The sequence below is a fragment of the Nannospalax galili genome, unplaced genomic scaffold (assembly GCF_000622305.1).
Source record: "Nannospalax galili isolate Female #2095 unplaced genomic scaffold, S.galili_v1.0 scaffold278, whole genome shotgun sequence".
Lineage (NCBI taxonomy): Eukaryota > Metazoa > Chordata > Mammalia > Rodentia > Spalacidae > Nannospalax > Nannospalax galili.
The window spans coordinates 3,498,178-3,524,850 of record NW_008347536.1 but is presented as its reverse complement, the minus strand read 5'-3'; the positions used below and the strand labels follow the sequence as shown (position 1 = coordinate 3,524,850).

Below are 26,673 nucleotides of genomic sequence, written 5' to 3'. Positions count from 1 at the left end.
CAGCAGGACAACTCCTAGTTTCTCTTCATGAGATTGTTTTTGTTAACCCAAAAGTATTTCACAGTAGATCCTTTGGAGATCTTTGAGCAACTCTTGATCTTTTCTCATCTGAATAGCTACCCACAAGCCTCTAGTGAGTGCACAAATGGCACAGGCTATGTGAGTCACACCCACAGAAACACATGGCCCCAGAAGAGGCTGGTAACCACTGTGGTTAGGAAAGGGTTTCTGACTCTTTTGTTTTAAAGTAGCAAAAGAATGAGAATTCTTTCAAATTTAGTGAGGGCCACTTATGTATTTCATAACATGATTATCACTGCCAGGTTTAGGAACCCCCTTTTTTTTCTATCTTAGTCACTCATACTATCTGTAAATGAGTCCATATGTGGGACATCAAAGACCAAGTATGTAAAGATGTCAGTGATTTAAATAATCCCACTGTGGTGCTGCTGAAAAATCTCTTCTACTGGCTATGTTGAGTTCTCAGTCTTCTGAACTGCAATTGCACCAACAGTATTAGCATTGGATTTTCTAACTGTGCCATCCAGCTGAAGGAGGGAAAGGGTAAATTTCTTGGGACAGAAGCTGCTTGTACTTTACCACTTCCTCCATCACGCACATTACGTTTAGCTTAGCACAAAGAAGATGCTTAGTAAACACTGGAGGGCAGATGCAATGGCCGAACAACACTCAGTCCAGAAAGGACACTGTCCTGTCAGCCTTTCAGACCAAACGTGCTAGTTATTTTCCTACCTACTCCACCATTTCTTCCATTCACTGAACCTGCACAGTATCTGCTCTGTATTGACCACACACTTATCACCATCACACAATCATTCAATCCTTGTGACTTCACTACAAAGAATTTAGTCAACAGCAACAGATGACCATTGTGCCTGGTCTGCATGACAAATGCCATATGTGAACTTTGTCTGGTTATTTGTTCATTTAGTCATTCACTCATTCCTAACAAGCTTGTAATTGTGCATAAAAAAAATCAGTGTGCAGTCCAGACTTTCCAGTGCATGCCCATTTTCATATCCATTCTTTTCTTTGCACAGGGAGCGTGTGGACTTACAGAGGAACGAAAGAAACACAGTGATGTTTTCTCCAGTGGCTTCAAAGTTTTACCCAGCCCACCTCGTTCTTATGGTGTTCACACATGCACCCCATCTTCCAGCTCCTCAACATGACCACCAAAGACCTGACATTCTAGACAGGACATAGTTGACATTATCTTGTCAGTCAGTCCTGGATGGGAAAGCTCAGAATACTGACTAGAGAGAGATGCTAGAGAGAAAGATGACATGAGTATCCATTCTCCTCCCTCTCTCTCTCTCTTTCCCTCCCTCCCTCCCTCTCTCCTGTTTTAATGCCCCAGTATATCAACATAGTCTGGAAAAGATGGTTAGGTTGTGTGATCTTTACAGTACTCTTAAGTGTGTGCTTAGAACATCAGAGCTAGAAGAAACCTTAGTTACAAATGGCTTCATATTCAAAATAAGACAATGGCGGCCCAGAGAAGTTAAGACCTTGCCCAAGTTCAACACACATACATCCTACCTCAGAGCCAAACACAATTTCGGTTTCTAAGATAGTTATATTTCATTCTTTCTACCAAGGGATTCCACCTTTGATGGAGACTCTGGGAACTAACGCACCTGAAAATAAAATGAACTGACATGTTCCTTAAAATGATAAGAAATGCATCTCATAGACAGTGGGCACATCACAGATTCCCACAGTCTGCTGAGAGGCAGCACAGGTGGGAAAGCGCACAGGCTTTGGAGGTGGATCAGCAAGGCTGTCATCGTACAGGGCACTTATCCTCTTCAACTGTATTCACCATCTACTGAAGGGGTTCAATTACACTGCTCAGAAAACAGAAGGAAATGCACATGAAGCTCCCTGAGTGATCTGGTTCCTGTCTCTTTTGCTTTAATGAAAACCACCACCATGGGTCCTGGAAGTTGATTCTTCAATGGCAAGTGCCTTCATTTAAAGGAAACCAGGACCCAAGGAAGCAGCTGAGAATCATAAGATGTGGTGTCGGTTGAGATGGTATCTACGGAGAAACCGCCCATTGCTGTAGATGTGGTTGTATGCACATGGGGGTTGGGACTTGGTGCTGGTATGGTATACAGACAGACATGTGCAGCAGTTTCCTGCTGTCAGGGTGATGCAAAGCACAGGAAACACCAGCTCTGCAGTGTGTCATTTTCAAACCATAAAAGACTAAAATTACATATGTATATGTATGGTAATGCTCCCTACAAGGGTGGGCGAGACAGACAGAAGGCCAGAATGAAAGAGAGAAAAACATCTCTTTGGATGTCTGCTTCCCTGTTGGTCTGTCATATGTCTCCAGGACTTAGGGATACAAGCTCATCATAACTGGAGCCCAACAGCAGGGGCAGCATGGAAGGCAGCACTGGCATCAACAGTGACCTGTATCCTTGACTTCTCATGTGCACCCCTGAGATCTCACAGAGGATATTCTCCTGGGTCCAAGTCAATATGTAGTCTACCACTAACAGGTTACGTGATTTAAGATATGAACATTTCCCCTCTATGATGCCCATTTTCCTCTTCCATGAACTCAGGGTAGAAGCCTAAGTCTTCTCCAGAGTGTGTTCAGTTGAACACGAACCTCAAAGCGCTGGCTGTGTGGAGAGACTGGCAATGTAATGTGAATCTATCCCATTTACAGTCCTGGTAACAGGATTCTGAAGCAGTGTCTGGCCTTGTAAGCAACAGAGCAGTTGTCCTTTTCTAACATCCTCATGGCTATGGGAGGGTTGTATTCCCAAGTTCATAAAGAATTAACACCTGAAAGAACAGGATGAAAGTCATTCACACTTATAATCCCAGTACATGACAGGCTGAGGCAGAGGAGCACTGTGAGTCTGAGTCCAGTTTGGGTTATACAATGAACCATGCTCTCAAAAAAAGGGGGTGGGTGCCAAAAGGAAAGTATAACCAAAGATTAAAGGGGTCAATATAATTTTTTAAGAGTCCATGTGTATAGCTAAAGGCTATATAACAAGAAACAATGCCAGACAGGAGATACCTTCCTTTGAGTTGTTGGCCCAGGTGGCCCAAGAGACTCCCAGACAGTAACCCAGCATAGAACTGGGAAAATGAACAGCAGACCCCAATCTTATCTAAAGGAATATTGACAACTGAATGCTGCAAGTGAGTCTATAGATGAATAAGATTGTTTGTGATGAAATACAATTGTGTGTATGATTGTTTGTATGAAATACAAAAAAGACAAAAATTTGCTTCATGTTAATTAGTAGAGGTGATAAGTATTACCATTGAAATCTACCTGATGATGTTATATCCATACTCAGGTGCCAAGGATCCAATTGTAACTGAATGTGACTAGTAATAATCAGATACATAGAGATTAGAGACACGTGCAAACATCTAAGTGTTAGTAGCATTAAAAATGAGTTTTTCTTTATGAAACACTCTATAATTTAAAATGAAATGGAGATCTTTTTTAAAGGTTAAAAACTCATTTACTCATTCAATTTTATGTCTTACAGGGTTTATACTGAGTTCAATATTGTATAACTGTATTAATTCAACTGTGAACCTAAAAATTTACAGCCTCTTTTGAAAGAGATGCATCTTTGCTCTGGAAATTGTTATTGAATATGTTAATGATGTAATGAAATGCTTCTTCTAATCATGTGGCTATTAAATAAATAATTAAAAAATCAAAAAACACTCATACACATAAAATAAAAATAAATTTTAAAAAAGGGGGTGGGGTGGGAACTGAAGCAATGGCTCAGTGGGTAAAGTTCTTCTCAATGGGCAAAGTGCTTGATGCACAAGCATGAGGACCTGAGTTCAAATCCCCAGAACCCATATAAAGTTGGGTACAATAGCACATGTCTGTAGCCCCTATGTTCTTACAGTGAGATGAGAGGCAGGGACAAGAGAACCCCATGGCCTACCCCTCTGGTTTGCCTAGTGGTGAGCAACGAAGAAGACTATGTTTCAAACCAGGTAAAAGAGAAGCAAGGTTGTCCTCTGACTTCCTGAAGTGTCCCGTGGCACACGCATGCCTGCATTAACACACAGACACACACAAATGCAAAGTTCAAATATAAATGGCAGGTTTGTCTTTCTAATGATGCTAGTAGTATAATTTTTATATCACTGGTATAGCTAATCCATGCACCAACTAGAGGGGAACTAGAGGTATAAGTCATGTTAGGGGAAAAATTAGACTTTCAATTTGCAATTGATAATCCATTAAATGGGTAAAAGCCATGGAAGGCTACATTCCTTGAGGGCAGGGTTCATGTCTTCACTCAGTCCTCAAATTCCATTCCTATCATTGTCCAGAACAATTTCTTCACTTATAAGATATACAATTAAATTTTACAGCATTAAATAATGAAGACTTTGGAAGTAATTCCCTATTAAGGAATCAAACTACTAACCAGAATTCTCTGTTCTTTTTGAAAGGCACAGGTTGAGTGGCTAAAGGGGGAATTCAAATGCACCCACCATCTTTCACATGCCAGGAAGATAGCAATTACTTTTACCTAATTATTACTTGGTCAGGACCCAGCCGTTCTCAGTCTCTGAATTGAAGCTCAGAAAGGCTGTTACTTGTCCAGTGAACCACAGCTGATTGCTATTAGAGACGAATTTGACTCCAAGGTCCCTGTTTCATGGCTGAATTCTCACTATTTAGTTCTGGAAGAAAGTCTTCCCTGAGTAGTATGGGATGGGGGCAAAGCGCTAGACCAAGGGCTTCTCCTATGGCTTGGGCACTGACTGACTGTGTGATCCTGGGTAACTCATTTCCCTCTGCTTTACCTTCTTGTCTATGAAATGACTGATATACAGACCAAGAACAATGACAATAAAATCTTACCAGAGTTGTCAAACCATAATTGACAAAGGAGAAAAGGCCAACAGTGGGGGACAGCAAAGCAACTGATGAACCAAAGCCCATGGAGGTTTATTCTCAGAGTCCAGAGCCTGGTTCTGGCCCAGGAGCAGAGGAGATCCAGAACCATCCTTACAAGTTTCTGCAGTTCAGTATTCACTGGTTACAGAGAAGATTCATCTTGTGTGGAACACACCAAGCGAAGCTCTGTTAGCATCCAAGTCTTATAACCCTCTGCCCTCCTTTGGTGCTCACCTCCACTAGTCCTAAGGTCTTGGACCCACCCATGGTCAAGTTCACAAGAAATTCTTGGTACCTAGTTAGAAAACTCCCCAAGAAGTGTTGCTAGATTGGGCTTGACACAACTCCAGGCTTCTTCTTATGATGTATTTCATAAGAAAACAAACAAAACCAGAGATGACCCTTCAGCAGCTGCTAGGCACCTTCTGAAACAGCAGATCCAAGGAGAGTCTGCAAAACTGTTTCTGAGGCTGTGGCCTGCCTGTGCTGTGCTCCTAAGTCACTGGTACAATCTCAACCTTGCCAAAGCTCAGGGTTGTCATGAGAATCATAAGAGGATAAAGCTCAGCAAAGGGCTTTGTCAGCTGTGAATGTGTGGCTCTAAGGCTGGATTGCTGTCAGTCCACCTCTCATGGGGAGACTGACTGCTCAGGGCACCCAACTTACTGAGAATGGGCCCCATCCAGGCACACAGAGCATTAGAAGGGACTGGGGAGAAAGTGTGATCCCATTCTCATGATCATAGCTCCTAGTCCTGCCACATCTTGAAAGATACCCCCTCCCCCACTGACAGGTTTCAGGGAGAGGAGGAGTCAGTGGAGACTAGGATTTGACTCTTGCTTGGGACATCTACTGGTTATATAATCTTGGGCAAGTCACCTGACCTACCTGAGTCGATTTTCACAAGCAGTCAAATGGGGTCATCATATTCCACTCCACCTCCCAATTACACAAAAGTGTGAGATCGTAAGAAACAAGGAGCATATTTAGCCCTTGGTAACCTGCTAAGCACCATTTATATGCTGTTCTTGTTTGTTTCTGTTACTGTGATAAAACACTCGGACCAAAACCAACTTAGGGAGGAATGTATTGATTTAGCTTACATGACCCAGTCACAGTTCATTGAGGGAACCCAGGGTAGGAACAGGAGGCAGGAACCCTGAGACAAATGCTGAAGCAGAGCCCACTGAGGAACACTGCTTCCTGGCTCACTCCTCTGGCCTGTGCTCAACCTGCTTTCTTATACAACCCAAGACCACCTACCCATGAGGGATATCACCCACAGTGAGCTGGGCCCTCCCACATTACTCAACAAACAAGAAAACGCCTCACAGGCATGGCCACAGGCCAGTATGACAGTGGCACTTCCCCAGGTAAGGTTCCCTCTTCCCAATGTGTAAGGTTGACAACAGAAACTCTCCAGCACATAGTACCCTTCTTCTTAGTAGCAGTGATCAAACCCACTGTAGTGCTTGAAGTGTAAGAACATGGCTTGTTACTCCTTTTGGAAAACGTGGACAGGGGTCATAAAGTTAAAACAACTACACTGATGAAGTTTTTCACTGCTTTCAAAGCCCAAGATTACAGAGACAGCAGGTCCTAGAGACCTCGGGTCTGTGGAGAAGTAGAGTGAACAATTTGGCCCAGTCATTCAGTTCTGGTGTTCTTTCTGTCATGGAGGTGAGTGATAGTAATACAGATGTTGACAGGGAGCAAAGTAGGTTCCATCCAGCAAGGAGACCGGGTCAAAGCCCCCTCTCCTCTTTGCAGGACTTACATCAAATGAACACGTCACCTCTTTAGGGAGCACTTTTAATTTTACTCTTAAAACCAATCTTAGCATTTCTGAAATTATGCAGAAATAGGATACTCTTATTTTATTAATGTTAGAAATTTTTAAAATATCTAACTTAGTTCATAATTCAGTGTCCCCCAAAATGAGTGAAAATAAAAATATAAAGACAGCTAAGCATAGTAAAGCATGCCTATAGACCTATCCCTTGGGAGTCTGAGATAGGAGGGTCCTGAGTGTGAGGCTAGCCTGGACTACATCAAAAGAATGTGTCTCAAATATACTTTCTCTCTCTCTCTCTCTCTCTCTCTCTCTCTCTCTCTCACACACACACACACACACACACACATACACACAGACACACACACATATATACACACACAGACAACTGCCTTTTTTTATTTTATCTTTTTTACATTGTATTTATTTAGAGCATGTCCATGTATCTGTGTGCATGCATGTAGATACAGGTGGAGACCAGAGTTTGACATGCTCAATTGCTCTCCATCTTATTTTTTTCAGACAAGGTCCCCTCATTGGACCTAGAATTCAGTGATTCAGCTAGACTGGCCATCCAGCCCCAGAGATATTTCTATCCCTATCTTCTTAACACTGGGAGTGTGGTACATGTGGCCACCCAGTTTTTCACATGGGTTCTGGGGATCCAAACTCAGGTCTTCATGCTTGCATAGCAAACATTCAACGGACTAAGCCATCTCCCTGGCTCCTTTTTCTGTCTGCCTGCCTGCTTGTCTGTCTGTTTGAGACAGGGTCTCAAACTCAAGGCAATTTTGCCTCAGCCTCCAAAGTTTTGAGACCACAACCATGAGCCACCATGCCTGGCTATATATCTCAGTTGAAAGTATTTAATAAGTTGAAAGCATAGAGGGGATTGTTTCTGTTTCTTGAGGCAGAGGCTCATTGTATCGCTCATACTCATCTCAAACTGTGGGCTCAAGTGGTTCTCCAACCTCATTCTGCCAAGTAGCTTGAACTATGAGGACCCGCTACATGCCTGGCGAACTTTTTCATCAAGCCCCTATTTCTGGCAAGAGTCCAGAGGTAATTTAAGAGACACCAGGAGAAAAAGTCCTGTCCAGGAAGTAAATCTAAAATTGGAACCCATAAGTTTAGGCTGCAAGTCAAAACTACCAGTTATGGTTCAAAACAAAACAAAACTATTTTCTGTGGACCTCCTCTTCCTTCCCTCAGGCCTGAGCACTCCTCTGGCCTCTTACCTGACTCTTTCCTCTTCAGCCCTCTTCAGGGCAGCATCCCGCTGCAGGACCTTCATAATGGCCTCTTGTTCCTCATCTGTCAGAAAGCTTAAGTCAATCATTTTGGAGTGCCACAAAAATAACAGTAACAAACTTGGTTTAGGCTTCTCAAGGGAAAACAGCTAAGACGACAACCAGGAGGATTAAAAGATGCAAAAACAAACTGCTATCTTGTTTGTTGGAAAAAGTCTTGTTTTGACTCCATGAAAGTTCTGGGCGGCTGACAGCAAAATTATAAGGGCATGCCCCTGGAGAAAGCAGTGGTCCGTGGGATGAGGGACAGAAGAAGCTCTCAAGAGGACACTGGATTCCTTGCTTGGGCCTTCAGCGGCATCCTTATGTCCACCCTCTCTGGACCAGTCTATCCTCTCTTCACCCTCATCATCAGCTTGATGAGAGACAGTGACATTGGCACATCCCCAACCTGGAGGATCATGAGACAGCAAACAGCAGTCAGTGAGAGGCAATTCCTGTAAGCAGTGCTGTGTTACATTTTAAAATGACCATAGTGATGTTTCCTGAGATGAAGAAACCAGTTCTGCCGGCTTTCTGAACTCAAGGTAAATGGTCATAAAAATGCTTCAACCTAATTCTAGACCACCAAAACGGAGCACACAAAGATGCCTGTCAGTGTTGAACAACCCAACCCTCCTGAGCAATGGAAGTTCACTTTCTACAAATGCCTCACTAAAAGTGATGCTAAAGTTCAATAAGACCAGGGAACGGTGATCACAGCTGTCAAGAAACTGCAGGCAAGAAATCGGAAATAAAAATTCCTGGTGTTCACCTCTTCCCAGGTAGGAGCACTCCACTGCAGTGTCTGTCCTCTGCACAAGAAGAGAACACGAGGTAGAGGCAGAGTAGTGCCACAGCTATTGTGCACAGTGGTACTGCTCACCTTTGCTGGGCCTGGAGGAACCTGCCAAGCTCGTCTCCTTTCCTTTCTGAGCACTTATTGATATGTCTCTATAAACTAGGGGAAAGGAAGGAGACAGAATTTCAGAACACCCTACCATCCTAAGCCAGCATTTTTGAGTCATAACATAGATCAAAATCCTGTTTCCTAAAGCTTTAACACATGTGAAATAAGGTGAAACTTGAAGAAGGCTATGAGGCAAGACTTTAGAGATGATCTACTCCTAGGTCCCGATCCTTTCAATAAATATGCAGAGCTGAACATGTAGAGCAGGCATTCAAAGCCACATGTTTAAGCAAATTTCAAAGCAGCAGAAGAAAATAGAGCGGGTACAGAAGTAAGTGGAATTTACGCATCAATTCTTTGCAAAGCAGAACTACTGGGCAGCTACTGCAGACCACTGGCTTTCTAGCTATAAGCTGTCACGCAGGTACCTCCCACCCCCAGCCCGCTCCTTTATACTTAACAGTAAGATGTCCTTCACACATTGCAATGTTTAAATAAAAAATAATGAAGCCGGGCGTGGTGGCGCATGCCTTTAATCCCAGCACTCAGGAGGCAGAGGCAGGTGGATCTCTGTGAGTTCAAGGCCAGCCTGGTCTACATAGTGAGTTCTAGGACAGCTGGGGCTACAGGGAGACTCTGTCTCAAAACAAAAGACCAAAAAATAATAATAATGAATATGAAACAAAACGTATCTTGCACGCTGTACTAGCCGCTATGTATTCTTGCCACTTTTCTGAGTTCACATTTTTGTTGTTAAATGTTTGGTTATATATTTTCCATTTGTCTTTGTGTTATACCTCTTTCCAATCTCTCCATGAAGTTTGAACTTCATAAATAAATACTCTTAGGACCTTTGTTGCATTTTCTTATAGCTCTCACATATTTTCTGCAGTGACTACTTAAATATATGAAGCCATTATTTCAGTACTTTCTTTTTTTAAAATTGCTCACATTAGCACATGCTAGAGCCTGCTTGTTTGCCTTGGAAACTCTTCAGCCTTCAAAGCAAATCAAGTTGCCACCTCTAAGAAGCTTTTCCTAACTTCCATAACCAGAGGTAAAGGTTGTAATACATGGAATGATTGCTCCTAACTCTTCATGCCTTTCCTTTCAAGTTCAACAGACTTGAACTTGATCCTCCTAAAGCAGGATCATTCTGGCTGACCTACAGACACGAAAACAAGAAAAAAATATTTGTTGTTGGAAACCACTAAGGTTTCACATTTGCAGCAGAAACTTGACTGATGCAAAAGCCTCTTCCATATATATAATTTCATTTACATATATGTATATTTCATTTATCATGTAATTACAATAGTGGATAGACAGAAATCCATTGCTGTAATTGTTCTCAGATCCCAATATTTGACTGTGAGTCTGTGAACATGAATAATATATGAATGAATGAATCAATGAATGAATCGATGATTCAATCAGTTTCAACATGCACCATCAAGATACGGCCGTCTCAGTCTTCCCTTCTTTCATGCACAGCAACTTCCTCAGAACCTAAAAGTTGGCAAGGAAGTGGATTCAGTCCACATTTTAAGAACTGTGTCCCCAGAGAGGCCCTCCTTGTACTGCCAAGAGATTAATTTCAAGACAGGTACAGGACAAAAACAAACGAGAAAAACAACTTCAGTGTCCAGCAGTGGTAACTGAAGGGCTGCTGAAGGGGGGACACTGGTTCCCAACCTCCAGGTAGAAATGCAGACTAACCAGTGTTTATGTGTATAAATGTCCAAGGGTATTACAATAGTGGATAGACAGAAATCCATTGCTGTAATTGTTCTCAGACCCCAATATTTGACTGTGAGTCTGTGAACATGAATAATATATGAATGAATGAATCAATGAATGAATCGATGATTCAATCAGTTTCAACATGCACCATCAAGATACGGCCGTCTCAGTCTTCCCTTCTTTCATGCACAGCAACTTCCTCAGAACCTAAAAGTTGGCAAGGAAGTGGATTCAGTCCACATTTTAAGAACTGTGTCCCCAGAGAGGCCCTCCTTGTACTGCCAAGAGATTAATTTCAAGACAGGTACAGGACAAAAACAAACGAGAAAAACAACTTCAGTGTCCAGCAGTGGTAACTGAAGGGCTGCTGAAGGGGGGACACTGGTTCCCAACCTCCAGGTAGAAATGCAGACTAACCAGTGTTTATGTGTATAAATGTCCAAGGGTAAAAAAAAGCTCCTATGTCAGCAAGGTAGAAGGCAATTTTCTCATTTTCCAAAGCAGCACAGAACTGGAACTCTTCTTCCTGGGCAGTAGCCAGGAGTCTCTCTATCCAGCCAAACTGCAAGAGGGTGCTCAGAGGGCAACTGGGACTCCTTAGTACCATAGCCTCACCCCAGCTCCCACTACTGTGGATTGACCTCACTAGGACCACATCATTCCTACATTCAACCAGCTGAGAGCCTGGCACTGTTCTATATACTGTCTTTGTGGAACTTACATGTGACTGGGCAGAGACATAAGCAAACTAAATAATAAAAGATAATTGTCTTTAATTTTAAAAATCTAAATAACTAAACTATGTAACATGTTGCTGTGGAAGAAAATAAAGCTCAGAAGGAAGGGAATGAATCACATGCAAGAGAAGCTGGAGTCTTCAAGAACAGTTAGAGGAGGCCTCATTGGCATGACATTTGAACAAGGACCTGAGAAAGATGAAGAGATAAACCACACAGATATCAGAGGAGCCTGAGCTGGGGGTGAAACCACAAGTTGGCTTAGGACTGGGTACCTCACAGTGGGCCAGGAGAGCAGGAAGAGGAAGTTAGAGAGGAAGTGGGTCAGACTGCACTGGTAGTATAAGGACTGTAAGATTTCTGGCTTTTAGTCTGAGGTAGAGCACTGTTAAGGAAGGGGGCAAGTAGAGAGAAGAAAATGATTGTTCACTGGGTACCTCCAACATGCCCAGCACTTTACATGCTTCCCCACAGAAAGATGCTGAGGTAGGTCCTATGTTTTGACAAATTAGGAGACCAAGGCCAAAGGAGGTTTTCATCATCCAGTGAGACTGGCATATGCCAATGGTTTTGTCAAGACAGAACACCCAGATGCTGCTATTTTATTTAATGCTCCTTTCCACAACAGTTCACATACTGAGGTACCAAAACAAAACCCCTCTCATTCTCTTCCTAAACATGAAGGAATCACTAGCTCAGGGTGGTGAGGATGTCTTGTCCTCTGCAATGTCTGGCATTCTCACCAGGGCCTAACAACAATCTCGCAAGGAGGGGAAGGCACAAGTGACTATACCCGTGTTCACAGGAGTAGCGTGGTGGTCAGCAGCAAGTGTTCAGTCTTCTACCCATCTTTTGCATGCTGCCAAGTGATTTTCCTATAGATCTAACCCAACATATCCCTAAACTTTAACCCCTTCAACTTCCCATTGTTCACTAGCTGAAGCTGAAAATCCTTAGCATGCCTATGAACTAACTCCTATTCTTCCTCAAGCTCAACTCCTTGGTACCAGCCATTCTGAACATTTTTAGTTCCTTTTGCTTTGAGTCTTTGCATGTGCTGTTCTTTCCTTCTGGGACCCCCTTTCCTCTTGAATGCTAAGCTATATGTCACTTACTGCAGCACAGGCCTTCCCTAACCTCTCAAGGCCAGGTTGGTGCCCCTCCTGTGTGCTCCTTTAGCACCTGACTTCTGATCACAGTACACATCACTCCATCTCAAACCCATCTACTTGTCTGTATCCCACCTGTTTATAGGCAAGCTTTGGGTTCCTAAGAGTGTTGCACCTCTTGTACCTGCCACTCAAATAGGCTTGAAAAGATTTGTAGAAATTAAATACAGAAGCCCAGGTGGAGGGGGATGAAGCTTCCACTTCCCATTCACATGAACCTGGCTTTAGGGTCCATAAGTAAGAAATCAAATCCTTATTATCCACAGGATTCTACTTCCAGGTCTGGTCCTGTGGCTTGAATAGTCACATGGCTTCTCTAAGACTCACTATGTCATGTATAGGATGCATTCCCTTCTTGAGGATGGTTACCGAGAGGCTCTGGTGAGGATGCAGGCTACTGCAGATGACACACAGGGAATCACTAGCATGGATAGGAACAACAGTGCACAAGGGAACTGAGGGCTTCAAATGATTGTTTACTGTGTGTCATCCCTCCATAGCACATCTACAAAAGTCAGTGCACCTCTTCTTGTCAATCAAAAGGTGAGATGGAGAAAGAAACTGAAACCCTGAATAGGGTTAGCACTTGCTTTCGCTGGCAGCAAGGAGAAAAGCGAGTATTTTAGCCTCGAATCCCAATCACCGTGACTGACCAAAACGCAAGTTAAAACCTAGGGAATACTGACAATGGATTGCCGTTGATAAGGAACAGCTGATCCTCCTGGAACAGGGACCTCTGGCTGACTAGATTTACCAGAAGGGCAGATGGGGGGAATGGATGGGGGTGCTGACAGCACAGTGGACAGTGGCAGGGATAGCAGAGTATGGAGACTCTAGTGGGAGAGGAAGGCTGTCTACCTGATGAGTTTGTATTCATGCTCAGATGCCGAGGAGCTCAGAAGGTGGGCGACTGTGACCAGTGATAGTCATGTATATAGAGATTAGAAATGCATGTGAAAACGTCTCAATGTCAAGAGCCCTGAAATGAATTTTTCTGTATGAAACTGTGTGTTTTGACAACGCAGTGGAGATCTTTTTTAAACGTTGGAACCTCATTTAATTTTATGTCTTATAGAGTTTATAATGAGTAAACGATTATATAAGCGTAATAATTCATCTGTAAACCTAGAAATGTACAGCCAATTTTGAAAGAGATGTACCCTAGCTCAGAAAAATGTTATTGAATAGGTTAATGCTGTTGTAATGAAATGCTTCTTTTAATTAAAAAAAAAAAACCTAGGTAATTGAAGACTCACCTTCCCATCATGCTCTGCCACGGGAAGGGAACCAGAAAGCATCCTCTGCTTTTCCCAGAAAGCTCTAGTTCATGAAAGCCTAGAGAGACCCCCCCAAGAAAGGGGGAGGAAAACTCATGTCACCGGTGACTCACAGGATGAAGTTTTGCAGAAGAAAAGTAAAATGTTCTGACAGTCCCATGACATCAAGAGTGAAAGCTGAAAAGAACAAAGAAATCACTGGGTAGTAGGAGAATACAAACAAACATGTCTGAGTTGGGAAGAAGGTGCCTAACCAAAAACATAACAAAAATAAGAAAAGCCCTGATCAATGAAAAGCCTCATCTGTAGTAGCAACTTACAAATTCCATCATGCACAAAGCTTAATGTCCCAAAGTCCTGCATCACAGTGGCATTGGAGGATGAATGGAATACACAGACAGTGCAGGAGAAGCTGAGGGTAGGGTGAGTGGAATTGGAATCCTTGCTTGTCTCCCACCCCAGCAGAGAGGTCTCCTGGGTGTACTACAACACCAGGCATGTGCAACCAGACCGAGAAATCCAACGCTACTGCTCAGGGTTGGACCTGCTTGGAAGTCCCACCTACTGGCGCCACGGCACCCTGACCTCTGAAACCACATTTGTTTCATTATCCTTTCCACATAACAACTTCAAAAGCAGACAGATTTCACGCTTTGCCTATGTCGTCTTTGTTCACATGAAGTTCTTTCTTCCTTCAGCTGTTCCTCACATGATGTTTTCTAAGCCCCTTGTGATCTGTATCATTTCTGTCTGAACTGGAAAAGAAGCAAGCAGTGCAAAGTACTTTACACAAATCTCAGCCGATCATTCTGCCCACTCAGGAACAAAGTTGTTCTCTATACCAGGGAGATGAGAGCAGGAGGCTAGAAAAATTGAGTCATTTGTAAGGTCACTCAATCACAATGTAATTTGAACCCAATATTTTAACATTCTGGAGCCATTGTTTTTAAACTTTTGCTGCATCACCATGCTCCCCTTCTTCTCAGAAAGACCACGGCAGCTGTTTAGGGGCAAGGATGAGATTAGAACCCAGAGTTCCATTCTCAGACCAGACCTCTTTTTGCCTATGCCCTCTGCATTCGCTTTCTTCTTGTTGCCTCCTGTGGACACCGCACATTGGTCCTCAGAGCATGGCATGTTCTGTGTACAACTTGTTAGGAACAGGAAAATGGCTGTTGGGTTTGTATTACAGATAGACATTGAAAAGAGGACACGTACTAACAGGGGGGAAAGCACCTGTGTGTGTGTGTATATATATATATATATACAGGTGGTTATATATACCCATTAGCACTTTGGAATGGTATAAGTTCCTGGAACCAGAAACTGTTACTAGAATTACTTCATGTGTTTAAACTTAGAATGGTTTGTTATAAGATTACACAGAAATGCATTTATATGAAAAAATTTGCACATATACTGTTAGGAAATAATGCTATATAATATTAAAATATGAACATTTTCTTGTTTTAGCATGATCAAGGTTTTCAGCACTTTAGAGGGGAAAAAAACATAAATCACTAACTAAACTGGACTTCAGGAAAAGAAATAGTTGTCTTTTGACCGATTCAAAGTAGTCTTTCAAAGGTATTAGTTGAAGGGCTAAGGAGATGGCTCAGTGAGTGAGTAGTGTTTGCCACATGGGTATAAAGACCTGAGTTCAAATCCCCAGAACCCACATAAAGCTGGGAATGGTAGCGCATGTCTGAAATCCTAGCACTCCTGTGACAGGATAGGAGGCAGAAACAAGATAATCCCCAGAGGCCCACAGGTCAGCTAGCCTGGCATAATCAGCAGGGGATGAAAATAGAGGTCTCAAACAAGGTAGAAGGTAAGGAGTAACGTGAGTTTGTCCTCTGGCCACCACACACATAACATGGCAAGGCATACCCTTACACACATGAACATGCACACATCCATACATACATGCACACACCATATGTATAATACACAAAGAAATCTTGGTCAAATAAATCAGATGATCAGGTGAAATGAACCCACAAGTGAACGAGTGACAAGATGGGGATGGAATAAAATAATAAGTTTCTGTTTTATTTTCCATAGGGGGATGCTGACAATACAAAACTAGGTTACTCTCAAAAAGAAGCTTTCACTTTGGCAAAAATTCTTCCAAAGGTGAAGCATTTCTCTACTCTGTTCATTTCCTCCAGCTCCAGGCTGATGCAGCCAAGAGTTAATGAACTAAAAAATAAAGGAGGAAGAGGGGTTGAAAGATTCCTTATATATTACAGTTCCCTCATTCCTAAACCTCATACTCAAGACTAAAAATAATGTTCCTGGGTTTCTGAAATGCTCACCTTTGCCCCTTCTTAGCCTCAAGTTTAAACTCAGGGTACCCAAAGGATTCAGAAATTTCAACTAAGCCCCAACCAAAAGTAGGGTAATGGGTATGTAAGGAAGACACACAACTAACCTTCATATGCTAAGTACTAATAAAGGAAGCACATGCAGAGTATGTGTGGATGCAGGGGAACAGTGAGAAAATAGAATGAGGTGAGCCTTGAAGGCTAAATTGGAGAAAAAATGGCATTCTGGGCAAGAGCACTAGACTGTAAAAGCATAATGCTGTTCCAGATGAACTGGTATCTTCAATATAAAGTACAAACAGGGAAATAGTGCCCAGGAACAGAGGCCAGAAAGTCACGGGAGGAGCTTGAACTTGAATTTTTTTTATTCTTGAGAAATTTAGTAGAACCTATCCTTTTAATTCTATTTTCTTGGTATTCCTCAGAACAAAATCATGAAGAAAGAAAGGAGCAGTAGAAGATTTCAGTAGCAAATTTATTTTAAATTTCATACCTGTGCTGAAAATTCAAATGTGCTCTAGTAAAGGGCTGGTGGTCTAAAAATGAAGGACTTTGCTTTAATAACCTACCAAGAAGCAGCTTTGAAACACAAAAGACCACTCATTAGGAAGTTCATCTGCAGGGTCACTGCCCTCTAAGCTCAGGGAGCACAAAGGGGCTCATCTAAGTTCAAAAAGACAAACAAAACTTCCTTTATCCTTGGAAAGACCTGGAACTCAATTCTAGAGGAGCAATGTTCATGTCACAAGTTTTATTAGTATATACAGTCTATGTTGCTGAATAGTTTACAATGTGGAAAAAGGACAGAAGAACAGGGAATTATGGAACCACTTTAAACTGGGGCAATTTGGGTAGTCTGGGAGCAGGGAACTTTTACTTGAAACAAATAAAATCTCTGTCAAGTGGACACTTTATAGTGACATCTGACTTGGGAGGGGAAGCAGAAGCATCACCATCTAATAGTGAAGCTAGGAATTAAGCCTTGAAGCATAGACTACTCTCTGAGATCTCCAAATAAAACCAGAGATCCACACAGATAGATGTACAAATCTCAACACAGAAATACAAGAAATACAAAAGGCAAGTCACGTGGCTTGTCTAAAGGATCATAGATCCCCAACTACTGAATTCAAAGATATTAAAGTAGGTAAAATGCCAAAAGAAGAATTAAAAATTATAAAAATGACCAAGATGATAGAAAAAGGAGGATGAATATAGTAAGGAAATCGATCCTGACTTGGCGAAGCAGATCAGAAACAGCTGGAAAAGGCAGCAACATGGAGAAAAAACATTAACGACATGGAAGAGAAAATCAGCACGGAAATCAAAATCTTGAAAAAGTAAATAAGAGATATTAGAAATGGAAAACTCAGTGAATCAAAAAACACAGTGGAAATCGTCATCGATCGACTAGGCCATGTAGAAGAATATCAGAGATTGAGAACAAGAGGAGGAAATCCTACGTTCAAACACCAATAAAGAAAGATCAATAGACAAATATGAAAACAGCTTCCAAGGACTCTGGAATAGGATGAGGAGACCAATCTAAAAACCCACGGGGTGGAAGAAGGAGCCAACACAAAAGCCAGAGCCAGAGAATCTATTCAATTATATGATCCCAGAAAACTAAAACCTAGGGAAAGAATGGATATTGAAGTAGAAGAGACATTTAAAAAACCCTAAAAATGACCAGAAAAGAACCATTCCATGACAAATCAGAGTCAAGGGGTCAGAAGCTGAAATTAAAGAAACAATATTGAAATCTCAAAGAGAAAAATGCCAACTCATTACAAAGGCAAACACATCAGAATAACATCAGATCTCTCAATAGAAACTCCAAAAGCCAGGAAAGCATGAAATTCAAACCCATAAAGGAAATAATGTCCAACAAAGACTGCTATAGGAAAGAGTTATCTCTAAAAATTAACAATGAAAGATATTTAAAGACAAATTAATGCAATTCATGAGCACAAAACCAGCACTGCAGAAGATGCTAGAAAGAATTCTAAGTAAGGAAAGATAAGCAGAAAAGAAATAAAAACCGTCTCAACCAACTAAGCACGGGAAAGAGTAAACTTCTTGAGAGGAACAGATGAGCACAGGAGAGTGAAGAAAGAGTTCATTTTGTCTGTATAGTAAAACAGCAAACCAAAGATTTTCAAAGAAAGAAAGCAACTTGAAGAATTGACACAGAGGACTGCATAAAATTAAGACGCTTCTGTACAGCAAAGAAAACAATAAACAGAGGGAAGAGAACCTACAGAACAGGAAAGTTTTTTCCAACTGTCCGTTAGACAAGGGTAAATATCTAGAATACATGAAGAACTGTAGGCCACGGAGATGGCTCAGTGGGTAAAAGTACTTGCCATGCCAGCCTGGCAACCTGCGTTGAGAGCACGAGAACCCATATAAAAGCCAGACATGGTGGTGTATGTCTATAATCCTAGCACTACTACAGCAATATAGGAAGCAGAGACAGGTGAATCCTCCAGAAGCTCATGGATCAGCTAGCCTAGAGTATGTAACACAACAGCAAACAATAAGAGAGACCCTACCTTAAACAAGGTGGAAGGAGGGCACCGACACCCAAGATTGTCTTCTGACATCCTCATGTACACCATGGCAGGTGCACATTCACACACACGCACACAACACACACACACACAGAGAAAGAGAGAGAGAGACAGGCAGACATAGAGAGCTGCAAAAATTAAGACCGAAACAGCTCATTCAACTAATAAATGGGCAAAAAAAATTGGACACACAGATCAAAAGAAGAAATTCAAATGGCCAATGTATTTCTGAAAAGAAAAAGGTTAACATCATTAGACAACATGGAAATGCAAATTAAAATTTCTTTGAGATTCCATCTCACCCTAGTCAAAAGGCTTATCATCAAAAATGACCTGAATTTGATCCCCAGAACTCATAGTAAAGGAGAGAACTGACTCCCAAAAGTTGTGCTCTGAGAGTATCCACACTCTTGCTCACACATCTCACACACACACACACACACACACACACACACACACACACACAGTGACAGCCGAATCACAGACCCTAACTAGTTCTTTGCAGATGAGAAAACCCAGGCTGAGAAAGGCTGGACCAGTTGCCTCAGGCTGCGTGGCTGCCTAACATCTCAGCCAGGGAATTTAAATGAAATGTCTTTCATCCTACAGCGTAAATACAATTTCAGTGGAAATGCAGATTTACTAATTGGCTGATAAATGACTCAGGCTGCAGCCTGTCCCTAAAACAGCACCCTGATAGAAAACAGGAATTACAGATGAATTCTACATTTAATTATTTTCTAGGTTCCATTGTTAGAGAAAAGTGGAGAAACCAGATGATGTATTAACTAGACTGGAATGAAACCCAGAATCATAAAGTTAACTGACCTGTAGCCATCACCAACTTAGGCTTTTTGGTGAGGGACTCTCTCCAAATGCTCTAAATCAGGGTTCCCAAAACTGGCTACTGTTACTATAATAGTGTGAGAGGCACAGAGGAACACCACATAGAGATGGTCAAATTAGGAGTCTTTTATAAATAGCCAGTGGTCAGAGAGGGGGCTAATGCCCAAAAGAACTCTTGACCCCAAGGAGAAGGGATGAAAGTCTCCATAAGAGTGATGCACATAGGACACAAATTTTAGGAGACCCTAAAGAGGAAACAGACCATCAACACTTACTGTCCTCATCTCCAGAGATATGGTGCCCTAAGCACCTCCCTCACCTCACCCCAGTCCCAGACCCATCCAAATCTTTCCACTCAGCCATGAATCATCCCATCAAAGACATATCACTTCCTAGAACATACAAGGTCTTCCTTGATCTCTTCATTCTCTAAAGAGACAATTTTGAAGCCAAATAATGTCTACCACATTTTCTGTGCCCCTGACAGAAAAAGCTGCTGTGATATCACTAAATATGCTAGATTTTGAGTCAAAAGACAATTAGAAGACTGGTCTTCTAGGTGTCCTTGCCAGTGTCCCCAAGGACTCTGGTTAGTTTCCTGGTCTGCATTTCCAGGGCAGCAAACCTACTGCACAGGGTCACCATGAGGATGACATTTGGCTGTATGTAAAACTGTTTTAAGTAACTGTTTAAGGAGTATATTCTTAGTTTCTATGAACACATGTGGACTCACCACAGAAGCCTTTGAAGAGATTTTTTAAGTCTTCTAAATTTGGGATGGAGTAATGGAGGATAATGAGAAGATTCTGTTCTTAAAATATCAAGAATTTTCAAAAAAAAATTCTCTATCTTCCCATTTTGACTTTGACCCCAGCTCTAGAAACCCGTAAGCCAAGAATTTAACATCTTGGTCTCTGGTTCTACATTAACTTCTCCACACTGATTCTGTTGACTTTCCAGTAGTGGGCAGAGAAGCCTTGGCATCCTGTGTCCCCAGAACCTAGCATGGTGCTTGGCACATTGCTTGCACCTCATTTACTGAATAAATCAAGGGCAGGAGAAAAGAGCAGAGAGGTAAATCAAGTTAGTTTAAAGAGTAAAGAAAAGGCCAAGAAAGATTACAAGAGAAGTATAAAACCATTTCCCAAGCTATATTCCACACATGTATTTTTTAACTCTGCGGTAGAGAGAATGACTTTCCAAATACGTCCACATGTTAATTCCTGGAACCTGTAAATACATTGCCTTACAAGGTAAAAAGAACTTTGTAAATGAGATCAAGGATCTTGTGATGGGGAGATGATCTATCCTAGACTATCTAAGTAAAGTGTAACCACAGGATCTTTATGTGAAGGAAGCAAGACAGTCACAGGACAGAGGGGAGACATGAGGATGAGCGCAGTTGGAATGGAGTGTTCAGAAGCTGGAGGAAGCCATCAAGAACCCAGACTCTAGAAGCCAGAGAAGCCCGGGAACATTCTCTGCAGAGCCTCCAGGAGGAAGTCAGCTCTGTTCACCCCTTGGAGTGGCTCTCCCTCACACCTGCCAACTACACATAATCCAACAGACTCATGCTATGTCACTTTAAAAACCTTCCCTAGAAGCAGGGTGTGGTGGTGCACACCTTTAATCCCAGCACTTGGGAGGCAGAGGCAGAGGCAGGGGGATCTCAGTGAGTTTGAGGCCAGCCTGGTCTACATAGCAAGTTTCAGGGGAGACCCTATCTCAAAAAGACCAAAAAAAAAAAAAAAAAAAAACAAACAAACAAACAAACAAAAAAATCTTCCCAAGAGCCTTCCTAGTTCAAAGTCCAGATTCTTTATCCTAGTATTAATGTCCTTCTCATTCTGAACACCTTGGTTTCCCATAGGCCTCTTCTTGCCCCTTGAATTCCAGCCCGGCCATCCCTCATGCATCTCTTCTACCCCATCATCACCAGATGTCTGTTCATGTTGTTTTCCCCACCTAGCTTCGTATAGCAAGCTCATCTGTCTCTCAAATCCCAGCTTAAATGACACCTCCTCCACAAACCACTCCTATAACCATGTCCCTTCATAAATACCCTTAACACAAGCTGGCAATATTGACTCTTTTACTGAGCCCTCAGAATGCTTACTGTACATCCCTCCTAAAAAGTAAAATAGAACAGTCTTAGGAATCAAGTGGACTCATGCAAACCAACCCCACAGCACAAGCTCAGCTTCTCTGAACTTCAGGCTTGTCATCTGTAAGATGAGCATCATAACTATCTTACTGACTTATTCAGAAGAATAAAGGAAATATACAGCATCCAATAGATTAACCATTCACTAAGTAATACATCAGTATTATTATAGCTTATAAGCATAATTCCCACTTACAGACTCTTTAAAGGAAAGATTTCTGTCCACTCCATGTTTTTAGCCACTTAGCTTCTTGCACATAGTGGTGCTAAAATGTTGAGAGCCTTCCTCTAGTTTCTGCCCTCCTGGACTAAGGAAGGCCTCACCTCCAGATGTTTCAGAAGACAGAATATAAGTACACTGAATCTTTTTTCTGAACATCAAGGTTAGATTTATTTTTAGTGTGTGGGTGTGTGTGTGTGCATGTCAGTATGTGTGCATGTGCATATGTGTACTTGTGTGTGTAGAGCCCAGAGGTCAATGCTGAGTGTATTTCTCAATCACTCACCACCTTAATTTTTGAGACAGGGCCTCCCTCTGAACCTGGACCTCACTGTTTCAGCCACACTGGCTAGCCAGTGAGCTCTAAGGATAGCCTGTCTCTGCCTTCCCAACACTGGGATTACAGGTATATGCCACTGCATCTGGCTTTTTAAAAATGTGGTGCTGAGAATTCAAGCTCAGGTCCTCATGCTGTGTGACAAGCACATTACCCACTGAGCCATCTCCCCAAGCCCAACAGAATTCCTGAGATGAAAAGTTTGGGGATCCACTCTCTTTGATTAATGCCACTAAACCACTATTTATCCCAACCAATAGTAATAAATAAGAGTTGTTTTCATTAGCATAATTGTACATTGTTACTGTGACATCACTGAACGCTATTTTAGACATCTATTGTTCCAGATCTAGTGAGACGAAGTTGCTTTGACTCATCCTGTTTAAAAATTCATGCTGCTTTCTCTGTTCCTCAGTTGTATCTGCATCAGAATTAACTTCCTTTAAAGGATTCCTTAAACCACTTTTATGATGAAAGAGAAAAGTGTCATGGGGGGAAATTGGGAGACTGAAATCTGTATCTTGTTCGAAATGTCCTCACCCACTTACTTTCTTGCTGACCAGAACAGAGCACTTACCTGAGGCTCAGTTTGCTCATCTCTAAAATTGAGACTAACTGGGGCTGGAGAGATGGCTCAGCAGTTAAGAGCCCTGACTACTCTTGCAGAGGACCTGTATTCAATTCCCAGCACTCACATAGCAGCTACGAACCATCCTTAACTCCAGTTCCAGGGGAATCCGACGCCCTCTTCTGACCTCCGCGGCATTGCACGACACCGGTACACTCACACATATGCAGGCAATACACTCATACACATAAAATAAAAATAATAAAATATTTTTTAAAAAATTGAGACTAACCATTGCCCACTTCCTTTACTGAAGTACTAAAAGGAAACTAGGAAACCAAGGATAGAAAGACATTTGGAAAGGGAAAACCCTGAGCAGGTATATTTGCCCCTTCACTTCTAACACAGCATGAGCTCCAAGCAGATACCATGTGTCTGGCTAACAAGGGTTCGCAGTGTACCACAGAGGAAATAAAGACTGCTTCTACTTCACCCATTTCACATTGTCCCTGGGACACAAAGGAGTAATGTTTTAGATACAGATATCAAATAACCACTTGAAAACCTCTTTGAAGGAATATAGGGCTCGATAGCTGTAGAGTTCTTTGAGGTAATATTCTTGAGTAAGAAGCAATATGATATGATAGTCACTGTTGTGTGATATTAACGATCAGAGAATTTAGTTAGGACTACTTCTGCCCAACCATCATGCTAAACAGTTCCCTGAACCACCAAAATCCAGTCATCCTTCAAAGGAGTGGTCATTCTGCAGAAAGACATGCACTGTATATGAGAAGGAAGGAAAAATGACCACTTCTCTCTAGAACTGCATTTAAAGTTAATACTAAATATTAAAATGGGCAGCAGCAACTATCTCAGTTTAGTTTTACCCAAACTCCTATATTTTGCTCATTTCTCAGGCTGGCCTGACTCAGACTCAGTAGAATGCCTCACAGAAGGATAAAAGTCCTAATGAGCAAATCTCATGAAATATTCAGCTGGTCTTTGGAGAAAAACAGCTGGGGCTGACCTTAGGAATTCCACTAATTCCCCCTACCACACAGCCTAAAAATAGTCAAAGAGCATTTCTAGCTAGTGATGGTCTTTCCTTTAAAGGCAATAATATGCAAAGAGGCATGCTGGGGTCATTGGCCCAAACAGTACAGTCCCCATGATAAATCCTTGGCCAAATGTTCCTATGAGAATCTGCCTTCAAAAGGTCATTGCTGTGTTTCACTGTGATGTCCCCTCCCCCACCCTGCCCTGACACTCCACTATATACAGACATATGAATGCTATCAGCCTCTAATGACTTCTGTGGCCAATAAGAAACTTGCCCTCTGTTGGCCTAAGTTTCCACATAATCTAATAAAGTGCTGGGCTCTTACCTAAAGTCTCTCTCAGTTTAAGGTTCCCTGGGAGCACATTCAATGACTCTTTACCACTTGAAAGATAACAGTCAAAGGCCTGAGTGTTACACTGGACCTCCAGATCTGCCCCTGAACCTTCCCCATTTTCCCTCATGCAATGCCTTCAATTGCCTTACACTTTGCTTTCACACCTCTGTTCCTTTGGGCCCTTCAGCTCCTTCTGCCTGCAAGGTCCTTCAGGAACTTCTTAAACTCCCACTTGTCTTTCCACATGTGTCCATGTCCTCCTTCTTTTGGAAGATGACAAGCTGGATTATCATCTCCTTGTCTGTGGTCCATAAGACTATTATAGAGCAAGTGGCTGTTTGCTTACTGTCTCCCTCACAAGGCTAAGCTCACCTGAAAGTAGAGATACCATGTCCATCTCAGTATTCCCAGCATCCGACCTCTGACGCTCAGTGTTTTATGACATTGTGCCAAATTCCACCAAAGGATCACATGCATTTGATATTATTTCAAAAGACCAGAACTTTTTTGTACAAAATGTTTTCTGTACTCAAAAAGAAAGTAATTTTTCTCAAAGCTTTTGCCATATAAGGAATATATATATATATATATATCCTCAGAACTGTGACATAATCTTTGCAGAAATTGAAACATACGCATTACATCTGTCCTTGAGAAACCATCATTGATTTGAAACCAGCTGAACCACAGTTCTTTTTACTTTTTGTAAAATTATATTTATTATTTTTATTTTATGTGTATGCGTGTATTGCCTGCATGTAGGTAAGTGCAGGTTGTGCAATGCCTGCATTGGTCAGATCCCCTTGGACTAGAATTACAGACAGTTGTTAGCTGCCATGTGGGTGCTGGGATTCAAACCTGAGTCTTCTGCAAGAACAACTAGTGTTCTTAACCACTGAGCCATCTCTCCAGCCCCTGAACCACAGTTCTTAAAAAGGCAACTCAGTGTTAGAAACAATGTCCAATTTGGTGAGTGTTTTTTTTTTTCTTTTACTGAGCCAAAAGGAATAAATTATATACTAACCTTTCTAAAGATTCTCAGATAAACCCTGGAATCTCAAATGAAATGTAGCAAGAAAGAATGTGATCTATAGAAAAATCAAAGTGCCTTATTAACCATTAATAATATAAAGTATGTGCATATGTTATAGAAGATAAAATAAACTACTAATTAATTCAATTGGTAAGTTGGATGTGCCTTTGATAGGAGCACTAGAAAAGAAAACATTTTATCTTCTTCAAATGCCTTTTTCCATCATTACACACATCATCTTTACATCATAAGGCAAGAGTAAAATCATGATCATCTACATTAAGAGGAAGAAACTTCAGGTCATGGAGGTTAAGGACTTAACTTGTGCCCATACAGCTTCAAAGCAATTGAGTCAGAACTCGAGCCCAGATCTATGGAGCACCAAAGTTCCGTATGACAACTCAGGGGGAAAGGAGGTAAAGGAAGAAGAAAGGGCCTGGTTCCTGGTGCTCTGCCCAGAATCTGCACAGAACCCTACAGTCCCTGGGCTAGACTTTCACACATGCCCAAAACATCAAGCTCTGCAGTGTAATGTTAAACTTGACATGTGATGTAACCAGTTGCAAACAGATTTTCATTCTTTATGTGATCCTGATTTAGCAGTGTATATAAATAAACTCCAAGTGTGGCAAGCAAGTAGGAGGTTCGATGTTGCATCAGCAAATCTATTTTTCTTGCATCTTCATGAAAAACAAAAATCCCCTTGCACTGATCTAGAAAAGACCATTATCATATCAGTCAAACCTTAAAACATCTCCAAAGGGAGGTGATTGTTGACATTTCCTTTGCAGAATGAGCCTATGCCCTTCTCAGAGGAACAAAGAGCTGGTTCTTGCCTTTGCTCTATTCCTAATGACAGAAAGCCTTACTGCTGTTCACTATGCTGGCTGACCATACTGGTAAAACGAGGTGTTTGTACTCTGATCTATCAAGTACCTTCCAATATCATTTTTCCTCGTGGTCACAGATCAAAGGACAGAGTAAATGCCAATACCCTCACCAAGCTAGCTGAAAGATAAGGAGATGGAGAGACGGACTATTTAGAATGCTCAAGAAAAGTCTGTCATCCTACTGCATAGTGCAAAAATCTAGCACCTTTCATATCATATAGCTGTAAGAAGAGACTAACTGGGAAAACAGGGCACAAACAATTAATAAAAATTCTCTCTCTCTCTCTCTCTCTTTCTCCCTCTCCCTCTCCCTCTCCCTCTCCCTCTCCCTCTCCATCTCCATCTCCATCTCCCTCCCAGACTGGACTTTGAACCCAGAACCTCAAGCATATGACACAAATGTTCTACTACTGAACTACAACCCCAGCCCCCTCCTTTTTTCCCTCCATCTTTCCCTTCTTA

At 41.8% G+C, this 26,673-nt stretch overlaps 1 protein-coding gene across 12 annotated transcripts in view; it reads right to left on the bottom strand.

Moving 5' to 3' along the window:
* Positions 1–26,673, bottom strand: part of Sytl2 (synaptotagmin like 2) — a 117,691-nt gene that overhangs the window by 59,581 nt on the left and 31,437 nt on the right. For 10 of the 12 annotated variants that reach the window (XM_008844166.3, XM_029568820.1, XM_029568823.1 and 7 more), the window contains exon 2: positions 7,970–8,432. The exons of 1 other annotated variant lie outside the window; for it this stretch is intronic. In XM_008844166.3, the coding sequence (XP_008842388.2) occupies positions 7,970–8,070 (101 nt within the window). In that variant the 5' untranslated portion in view covers positions 8,071–8,432. Of the gene's footprint in view, positions 1–7,969; positions 8,433–13,835; positions 14,034–26,673 lie in introns of all 12 variants that reach the window. One more of the 12 variants, XM_029568822.1, reaches the window with a different exon arrangement.